This window comes from Poecilia formosa, unplaced genomic scaffold (assembly GCF_000485575.1).
Source record: "Poecilia formosa unplaced genomic scaffold, Poecilia_formosa-5.1.2 Scaffold84, whole genome shotgun sequence".
Lineage (NCBI taxonomy): Eukaryota > Metazoa > Chordata > Actinopteri > Cyprinodontiformes > Poeciliidae > Poecilia > Poecilia formosa.
Window position 1 is genome coordinate 2117627 of NW_006800023.1, and position 10855 is coordinate 2128481.

Here is a 10855-nt window from a genome sequence, read left to right on the forward strand (position 1 = left end):
TCTCCCGGCTGACCTCCAGGGCTTCATAATTAGTCCTGTTGGTCTCGTATCTGACTTCCAGGGTTTCATAGTAACTGCATGGAGTTTGCATGTTCTCCCCATACATGCGTGGGTTCTCTCCGGGTACTCCGGCTTCCTCCCAAAATCCAAAAGCATGACTGTTAGGCACCTGACGATCCTACCCATGGGATCACTAATCACGTGTTTTGCGGCTGTTTCAGACCAGCCACAGAAGCAGCCACCAGACGTCTACGACCACCAGATGTGTGGTCGGAGACTTTTTTTGTTTTTTACTTGTCCGCAAGAGGAGTCTTTAATCCTTCGAAAACATTCCCATATACAAGTTTTGCCCTAAATGTTATGGTTTTATAGCTATTTAAAAACAGTTGACGAGATTTAAAGGTCTATAGGACATGTTGTAGTTTTATAAAATACACTTCGTAAACAACAAATTTAGTTGCTGACCGGACATGTCCGGTATCACGTTACACGGGAGAGACTGACCTTTCAAGACATCATGTGATCGTCTTTGTAAATTCACTCCCGGGTCAGAATTTTAACTGCGTAATTTGACACCCTGCCCAGGTGGCAAAATACATGGCTGCTTGTTCAGCGCTCATCTGTTATCTAGAGAACTACGGACCAGTACCGGCTCCAGACGAGTTTAACAGGGGGGAGGGGGGGGGGAATTGAATCTACGTAGCTGAACATAGACAACAACATCAGTGGCCTACAGGCTACTTGTTAACAAGCTTAAGGTGCTGTATTATTACAGTGATTCTTGAGGATAGGGACAAAACAGGTCCTATGGATAAAGCACAACATTTGAATAAAATATACACAAAATATAATTTTTTCAAATATCTGACTCAACTAACCTGGGTCATGTGAGCACAACAATGTATATTTTCCTGGTGTTTGCTGAATATTTTTTTATTTTAAACATTGTAGTCGGTGGATGATGTCTGTAAAAGCCCTTGTCCAGGAGCAGAACTCAATACATTTAACAGTTTAAAACAATTAAAGAAATACTAAAGTTATATATTGTGACAATTAAGTATAAGTAATCATATAAATAATTATAGAGGTATCAATAAATTGAATTAATAATCATTTTTATATATTTTCCAACTCCATTGAAATTTGTCCCTAGTTTTTGTCAACACCGTCAGAAATAAAAAGAATGTAAAAATAATCAGGCATTATTGGGGGGCACCAGAACTTCTGAGGACCCCATGATCTCTTCCTTTGCTAAGAGGCTAGTTAGCTCTGGTTAGCTTAAGTTATTCTTTAGTTTTTTCTTCTTGTCTGACTAACAAATCAATCAAACAGCTGCAGCTGATCCAGAACGCTGCTGCTTGCGTTCTCACTAAAACCAGGAAGATAGAGCACATAACACCAGTTTTAAAGTCCCTACACTGGCTCCCTGTAGCTCAAAGAATAGACTTTAAAATACTGTTGTTAGTTTATAAATCACTGAACGGTTTAGCACCACAATACCTTAAAGATCTGTTATTGCTGTACCAACCGTCTAGACCCCTCAGATCTTCTGGTTCTGGTCTGCTCTGCATCCCCAGAACCAAACGAGGAGAAGCAGCATTCAGTTTCTAAGCACCACAGATTTGGAACAAACTTCCAGAAAACTGTAAAACAGCTGAAACACTGGGTGCCTTTAAATCTCAACTTAAAACCCACCTGTTTAGAGTTGTTTATGGCTAAATTAGGGTTAGAGTGTGGGTTTTGATGTCTTTGATGCTTTTAATGTTTTTATCTTTTTCATCTAGTTATTAACTTTTTATTTCTCTTTCACACTGTAATGTTTTTATCTTTTTCAAAATGTCTTCTCTTTCTCACTGTTTATTCAATGTCACATGCTGTTTTTATTTTAATTATGTAAAGCACTTTGAAATGCCTTGCTGCTGAAATGTGCTATACAAATAAAATTTGATTGATTTGATTTATTCAATAACCTGATCATGATTATGTTTTCTCACTAATGTTAATCTGACAGAACAACTCCATTTAAAATTAAATAAAAGTACACAAAGGTCAACTCTCTGTACCACGTGTCCAAATCAAGGCCCAGGGGCCAAATCTGGCCCACCATAGCTTTTTATGTGGCCCTCTAGACACCAGATCACATTAATCAGTTTCCCCAGTTTTTTTTATTTTTTTTATTTTTTTTTTTACAAATACAGGAATTAACTCAAAATTAAAAAAACGCTGCATTTTTTTTTAGCACCAATGCATAATTATGATTTTTATTTTTGCAAAGATTCCCCAAAAATGGTCAAATAAATTTGGGTTAAGTGACTGTTACCTCCCACCTGCAGGTGGCAGTATTTCTTTAATTTTACCCTGCTGCCTCAGCCATGTTTGATGCCAAGTTATAATCGATACAGCGAGTAACAAAAAGTCAAATTTACTGTCATAAATAAGCGCAAACATTTCTAAATTAGAATCACAAAATCCTGGAGGAACTGATCAGTGTGAAAAGATGTTCAATATTATTTAATTCCAATAAGTACTTATTGAATGTAGGCAGCTGATAATTAATATTTTCACGTTTTTTTTATTAATACATACTGAGACAACTGGCCCTTGAAAACATTCATGATCTTTATACGGCCCAAAATAAAAATGAGTTTGAGGCCCCGTCTCTCAAATTCAGGTTTTGATTTGGAAAAAAATGGAAAACCATTTATTTATTTACTATGCAGTACTTTGTATTTAATCCATAGTTGTATCTAAGGTCAGCTTAAACAGCTGATGTGTAAACTGCCACGTTAATCTAAATTAAAGTGTTGCCTTGGCTGCTAATTCTCCAGAGTAGAAAGAAGAGAATGACGTCAAAGCCAGTCGATGATAAAGACTCATCCATCTCCTTTGTTATGTTCACAACTCTTCAGCTCCGGCTGAAACAGGCTCATCAAATCCTGTTGTAAAGGACGGAACTACTGATGTGTTGCCTGACTTATCTGGTGTTTTCTGTTGATGTAGATTTGTTATTTTTGATGCATAGCTGAAATGGGAAACGTCTCCTTGCCGTTTTACTTCAACCTCACCATGTTTGTGAACATTGGACACTACCGCTTTGCAGCTTTCACCTTCTGCTTGCTGCTCTACAGCTTCATCGTCTGCGCCAATCTGCTGATGATCCTGGTGATTTCTCACTACAGCGCGTTGCATCAACCCATGTATTTATTCATCGCCTTGTTATCAGTCAACTCTCTGTACGGTTCTGCTGGATTCTTCCCCAGGTTTCTCATGGACCTGCTCTCTGATGTCCATTTGATTTCTCCACTGGCTTGTTTTACTCAGATTTATGTTATCTACACGTACGGCTCCAACGAGCTGACCATCCTGAGCATCATGGCGTACGACAGATACGTCGCCGTGTGTCATCCTTTACATTATCACAGAAAGATGACGTCCAGAGCTGCTGTTCTGCTGTCGGTTCTGGCCTGGATCTTTCCAGCTCTGAATCTTACGGCAGTAATACTGATGTCTTCCCGCCTTCCTCTGTGTGGTAATGAGATCCAGAAGGTGTTTTGTGCCAACTGGAATGTGGTGAAATTATCATGTGTCAGCACAGCTCTCAATAATGTTTTAGGAATGCTTCTAACCATCACTACAGTCTTTCTCCCGCTCTTTTATGTGCTTTACACCTACTTATGGATCCTAATTGTATGCTGGAAAAAATCAACGAAGTTCAAGGGTAAAGTGTTGCAGAGTTGCCTACCACATATTGTTTCTTTTATGATTTATTCCGTCGCTGGATTTTGTGATATCGCCTTGAGTCGATACAACCTGGAGGACATAAATCCATTTGTTGCTGTTATTTTATCCCTTGAGTTTGTCGTCATCCCTCCAGTTCTGAATCCTCTTGTGTACGGCCTCAAGCTGCCAGACATCAGGAGGCACATTTTAGCTTTATTTTTCCATAAAAGATGACCATGTACACTAAACATATTGTGGAAACGCATCAGGAAACAAAACCTAATGACTGATGATTGATGATGGTTAAAATTTGCCCAGACCATTACAGGAAACTAATTTAATCCATTAGTGATTCAGTTTATTCGACAAACTTCTACCCTTCAGTTAATACAAACTCATGTTTTCATGCACACATAGTGAATATAAACCGCCGGTTTTATGCACATTTAATGCGATACACAGATCTGGAAATAACTAAGAGCCCACTGCACTGAACCACATTGAAAACCTCCTGGGTTTTCCTCCAGATATTGATTTCTGAACTCTTCCTGAGTTAAAACATTAGTATTGTTGTTGAACTTGCTTTCTTTGCATTATTTGAGGTCTGAAAGCTCGCCATCTTTTTGTTATTTTGCCCATTTCTCATTTTCTGCAAATAAATGTTAAATCTTTGCTTGGCATTTCAGAGAAGTGTTGTCAGAAGTTCATAGAAAAAAAAGAACAATGTTAATTTTACTCAAACATGTACCTATAAAAAGTCAAATGAGAGAAACCGATCATTTAAAGTGGTTTCTTAATTTTTTCCAGAGCTGTATATCCAAGTAAATCAGGGGCCTGTACCTTCAATCAGAACCATTTTTTCCCTCAGTCCTGCAAAAAGCTTTTGTATATCAGTACATGGAGTGAAACTCGAGTTAATAAGCATGGAAATCAATCAATGTCCAAACATAAAACTGTTTGAGGATGGTCATCACTGCATGTCAACATGAGAAATAACTTATGTTGTTAATGAAGCCGTCAAATATTACTGCATTATGGTAAATTTATTAAATAATTTTTAACATGTTAAAGATGAGCCTGTGCGAATAGCATGCCCTTGCTTACTTGCTTATATAGGCATGCAATTATGAATGGGATGGAAAACACTAATAAAGACATTAAAACATGAATAGTAATTCACTGGATGATGCCACAGATGTAAGACGGGTGTCCAGGTGTAAATATACTTTACTACTGTTGTTCTTTTGCTTTTGTTTTAAATTATTTTATTAATATGTAACTTTGTTTATTCTTTTATTACTATGATCAATAAAGAAGCAACAGCCTCTTCAATCATCTCTCCAGACTCAACCACATGGAGCGTTGCAGAGTGTTGACAGAGGCCTTAAACCTCTGCCTGAGCCAATCAAGCTGGACGGCATGGCATGCTGACCTATGCTCTGCTGTCATTAATCCAGCCATTAGCTTTGGTTCAAGAAAGACAAGTTTGAGTCACCAATATGCAGAGAACCTCAGTTAGTAAAAGGGCCAAGCAGTTAATTTTAAAAACAACACAAATGGAAACCAAGCAACTCCCGATACTTGAATCACTTGGATGAGTAAGTATTTGGTCCAGAATCTTCTGTAAGATGAGACATCCAAACACTGTACTTAACGAGGCAACAGTAACTGTTGTGGTAGATGGTTTTTTTTTTTTGGGCTGTTCCATCCCGAGTCACCTGATGCCTACACCTTCTGTGAAACGCGTCACTGCGCAGTGTGAACTACTAGCAACATCACAGATGAAAAGAGTCAGGCTGTTGATTCGACTTGTAATGTGCAGAGGCATGTTGAACGCATCTGCTGTGATGGATAATGTTTCAGTGATCTCCATGTTTACTCTTTCAGGGTTCAGTGGCACATTCAGCCACAGAGTCACTCTCTTTCTGCTCACCTTGCTGTGTTACTGTGTGATTTGGTTGGTGAATCTGACAATCGTTGTGACAATTATCATGGATAAAAACCTCCATGAACCAATGTACATCTTCCTCTGTAATCTGTGCATCAATGGACTTTATGGGACTGCAGGATTTTATCCTAAATTCCTCCATGACCTCCTGTCCACCAGACATTTAATTTCTGTTCCTGGATGTTTCCTGCAGGGTTTTGTGATTCACTCCTCCGTCTGTGCTGACATATCTTTGCTCGCTTTAATGTCTTATGACAGATATGTGGCTATATGTCGTCCGCTGGTTTACCACTCTATGATGACTAAAAAAAGGGTTGTCGTTTATACATGTTTTGCTTGGATTACTCCATGTTACCTAATGGTTGTCAGCACAGGGACAACATTAACATCAAGGTTATGTGGATCCCACATATCAAAGATCTACTGTGTGAACTGGTTGATTTCTAAGCTGGCTTGTTCTCCCTCAGTTGCTCAGGTTGTTGTTCCTGCTTTTAATTACACGTTTTATGTTGGTCATGGACTTTTCATTCTTTGGTCTTATGCTTTTCTAGTCAAATCCTGCAAAACGTCCAGAGAGAACAGAAATAAATTCATGCAGACGTGTTTGCCACATTTGCTCACTTTGGTGATTTTTAGTGGATCTTTGTTGTTTGATTTGCTGTACATGAGATTTGGCTCAAAGGAGTTGTCAGAAAACGTGCAGAATTTCATGTCAATTGATTTTCTTGTCATTCCACCAATTATCAACCCTCTGATCTACGGGTTGAGACTGACACAGTTAAGAAACAGAGTCGCACATTTTACATGCTGCACAGGTTTGGTTTTTATATAAAAGGGATGAACGCGTTAAGTAAATCTGTGGTGTATTTCAGAAAGCATTTGATGTATTTTAAATCTCTCTGCATTTAATGTAGCTTTCCAGTGTGTCTGTTGTAAACTCTAAAAGAATGAGCGATTTTCTTGTAGATATTGTGATTCGTTTTGTGTCTAATTAAAGTTTGTGTTTTTTAATCCTCCAGTATAATCGTTAAAATACTTTAAAAATCATTATGTTATTAAATATACAAGAACAACTTCAGAGTGAAGTTGGGCAGTGATGTCAGTAACGTGTTACTGACGTCGGACCACTTTTTTCAGCAACGAGTAATCTAACGCGTTGCTGTTTCAAACCCAGCAGTCAGACTACAGTTACTTATCGAAATCACTTTGCGTTGCTGTTTTCTTTTGTAATTTAATTGTATTTCCTCTGCGCGTCTTGGAGAGTGACCACCGTTTCTATGCGGCAGTGTCAGCAGCGACAGAAATGTAAACAATGGAGGGAGTTGCGCATTTTGTTGGTGGAAAAACAGGAACTATTTTGAGTTTCGGTCACAAAGTCTGATTATTATAAGCAGCTTTGGGCTTGTTTTTTTCTAAAGTCGCTTGCAGATTTAATGAGTCACGGGTTGCAGCTTTTGGACTCAGAAATACGCAGACCTGAACCCCAGAATTTGTCTGTCATCCAGTTAGTTTTAGTCGGACTCATGATCCATCCTGCTGTGTCTTTGTTAATATCAAGTTAATAAATTACCTGTGAATTACGTCGAGCTTCGCATTGCGCTCCAGAAAACGGCAAACATCGAGACTAATATGAGCAGCGCAATAAACGTGAAAACAGCCACGAATGGACGAGTCCGGAAAGTTGCGCAACTAAACGCCATTATAATTATTAATATTAAGATAGGTGTCACAAATCTGTGCAGTGGGACATCTGAGTTGTGGAGCAGCAGGAGGATCTTTGTGCTGCGCTCTGACAACAAATGCAGGGCCGTAACGCCAAACCTGGAGGCTGGGGCGGGTGGGGTGTGTGTGTGTGTGTGTGGGGGTGTGTGTGTGGGTCCTCTGCTGTGTGTGTGAAGGTTTGTGAGAATGTGTGTGTGTGGGGGGTGTTAGGTTCTGCTGGGGCAGGAAGGGAGGGAGGGGTAAGATCCTATTTATAGTTTTCCAGACAGTGGAACACACAAAAACACACAGATTACTAAAGATTTTTTTTGTACTGTGGTAACCATTAAACAATCTTGTTGATGTTACTATTATAAAATAGCTTAACATTAAGTATTGGCAAAGATCAATGTAATTTTCACAGGTGGCGGAGCGTTGTTGTCGTCAGCAGCTGCTGAAGTAACTAAAAAAAGTTACTTTTAATGTAACTTAGTTACTTTCCAAATCAAGTAATCAGTAATCTACCTAAGTTACTTTTTTAAGGAGTAATCAGTAATCCAATTAAAGTTACTTTTTCAAAGTAACTATGCCATCACTGAAGCTAGGTTTTGTTGATATGTAAAGCCCAATGGAAGAAAAAGAAAGATTTAGTAATAGGAAAAGTTATAGCACTGTTTCTAGCTTTAGAAATTCACATTTAAAGATATAAAACTGTACCTGGTACATATATGGGGATAGTTTGAAGCCTAAATTGATAAAACTTTATGTTATGTAAATAGCCATTTGTCAACAACATTTGCTGGTGAATTTCTCATGAGCTTTTTGCCAATAAAATACATCTGAATAATTTCTAGAGATAAAAGACTTTGAGATGAGAGTGTAAAACATATAGATTCTCACCTTGCTGACTTTAAATGCATTTAAAGCTGCGTTGCTCAGGCGTGAGGCCTTTACTAAAAGGGTAAACTATGATTTCCCTTTGTCATTTAAATCAGGCAATAAAACTTGGCCATAAATACACAGACTGAGAGATTTAGGGGAAAATGATCCGTGTATCTGGATCAGTTGCCTCAACATTTGCTCCAGTTCTTCTTACCAGTAAATTAAAGGAAGTCTTGTAATATCCAGTCTTTTATCTGTAGTTCAATGCAGGCTGCTTATGCTTATTGCATTTGTAGTGTAAGGGATATTTAATAATTTAAAGAGCAACAATCTGAAATCAGGATGCTTGCAACAGAAATTGCAACCATGCATGGCTACAGGAGACTGACAGGCTGAAATCTGAGTTCAATTGTTGCCACATTGTTGGTATCACCTCCTGCTGGATTAGAGATCAGCCACCGTTTGGACAATTAGTTCTTGATGTATTCCTATCTACCTTAGTTATGAACAACAAAGTTGGGAATTTAAAATATTATTGCTAATTATATTAGCAGAAGTTCAGTTTTTAGATTAAAGGCATGAAAGGGTCTTGCAAATAAGTGGAGGTATATTTCATGAATGGCCTGTCATTTATTATAGTGGAAACGATCTGTGGCTTTAAGATTCTTTAACATTCTTGATTATTGTTTTGTTAAATGTAAACATTATACAGTTATTTAACACATCTAATGTATTTTCAAATTGTCGCTCTGTATTTAATATAGCTTTCCAGTTTGTCTGTTGTAAAGCCTAGAAGTCTAAGTAAATTCTATACTTTTCGCTTTGTAGATATTGTGGTTCATTCTATATATTTTAAATATACAAGTATATTTATTAAAATGTTGAATGTCTACAATCCTCTTAATTGTGTTTCTTAATGGAAACCAAAGCAATTAAGATATTGTATCTTTTTTAATATTTACAACGTTTTGCACACATTTGCAATGGAAACACAGCTACTAAAGAGGATAATGTGAGCAAAGCAATAGATCCTAAGATCTCAGTCTTGGCGAACTACAGCATTTAATGGTCATCTTGCAGTCGCCTGATTACATAAATTAGGCAGTGGGCAATAATTCTCTGAGGATAAAGATTGGCTACGCTACTAGGTGTTAGTAATTTTTTTTGCACTGATGACCAGAGCGACCAGTCATGTTGAAACGGCGCACAATGAAAGTTCAGCTGATGTTTTAGGTTTACTGAAAAAAAAAAAACAACAGCATGAATCTGAAGACGCTAATTGGATGTTTAAATCTCATGTGAAATGTGCCACTGCATCTGAGTCTCATAAAGGAAGATAAGAGCGGAGCAAAGATGGAAAAACTCAGAAATTAGATTGTTTTAGGGCAACATCATGCCTGTTTGACAGAGCAGTTCTGCTGTGATGGATAATGTTTCAGTGATCTCCATGTTTACTCTTTCAGGGTTCAGTGGCACATTCAGCCACAGAGTCNTAATCTACCCAAGTTACTTTTTTAAGGAGTAATCAGTAATCCAATTAGTTACTTTTTCAAAGTAACTATGCCATCACTGAAGCTCGGTTTTGTTGATATGTAAAGCCCAATGGAAGAAAAAGAAAGATTTAGTAATAGGAAAAGTTATAGCACTGTTTCTAGCTTTAGAAATTCACATTTAAAGATATAAAACTGTACCTGGTACATATATGGGGATAGTTTGAAGCCTAAATTGATAAAACTTTATGTTATGTAAATAGCCATTTGTCAACAACATTTGCTGGTGAATTTCTCATGAGCTTTTTGCCAATAAAATACATCTGAATGATTTCTAGAGATAAAAGACTTTGAGATGAGAGTGTAAAACATATAGATTCTCACCTTGCTGACTTTAAATGCATTTAAAGCTGCGTTGCTCAGGCGTGAGGCCTTTACTAAAAGGGTAAACTATGATTTCCCTTTGTCATTTAAATCAGGCAATAAAACTTGGCCATAAATACACAGACTGAGAGATTTAGGGGAAAATGATCCGTGTATCTGGATCAGTTGCCTCAACATTTGCTCCAGTTCTTCTTACCAGTAAATCAAAGGAAGTTTTGTAATAGTCAGTCTTTTATCTGTAGTTCAGCGCAGGCTGCTTATGCTTATTGCATTTGTAGTGTAAGGGATATTTCATAATTTAAAGAGCAACAATCTGAAATCAGGATGCTTGCAACAGAAATTGCAACCATGCATGGCTACAGGAGACTGACAGGCTGAAATCTGAGTTCAATTGTTGCTACATTGTTGGTATCACCTCCTGCTGGATTAGAGATCAGCCACCGTTTGGACAATTAGTTCTTGATGTATTCCTATCTACCTTAGTTATGAACAACAAAGTTGGGAATTTAAAATATTATTGCTAATTATATTAGCAGAAGTTCAGTTTCCTGATATCCCTTCACAATAGGCCTCCTCTATCGCGGCTCTTCTATCCGCAATGAATATGCACGGATTCTCATCTATTGCTTGTCTTTAAATGAATGTCTTTAGAATATGAGATATGAATATGAGAATATGAAATAGGAATATGAGAATCCGCAATGAACATGCATGGATTCTCATATTCATA

At 37.6% G+C, this 10855-nt stretch overlaps 2 protein-coding genes across 2 annotated transcripts; both read left to right on the plus strand.

Annotated features, from left to right (window-relative positions):
- Nucleotides 1–2828: 2828 nt before the first annotated feature.
- LOC103141512 (olfactory receptor 6N2-like) lies at nt 2829–3954 on the plus strand. The gene has a single exon (XM_007557185.2). It carries the CDS (start codon nt 3028–3030, stop codon nt 3952–3954), a length of 927 nt encoding a protein of 308 aa, XP_007557247.1. The 5' UTR covers nt 2829–3027.
- Nucleotides 3955–5567: 1613 nt separating this feature from the next.
- On the plus strand, nt 5568–6500 carry LOC103141513 (olfactory receptor 5F1-like). The gene has a single exon (XM_007557186.1). It carries the CDS (start codon nt 5568–5570, stop codon nt 6498–6500), a length of 933 nt encoding a protein of 310 aa, XP_007557248.1.
- Nucleotides 6501–10855: the final 4355 nt, after the last annotated feature.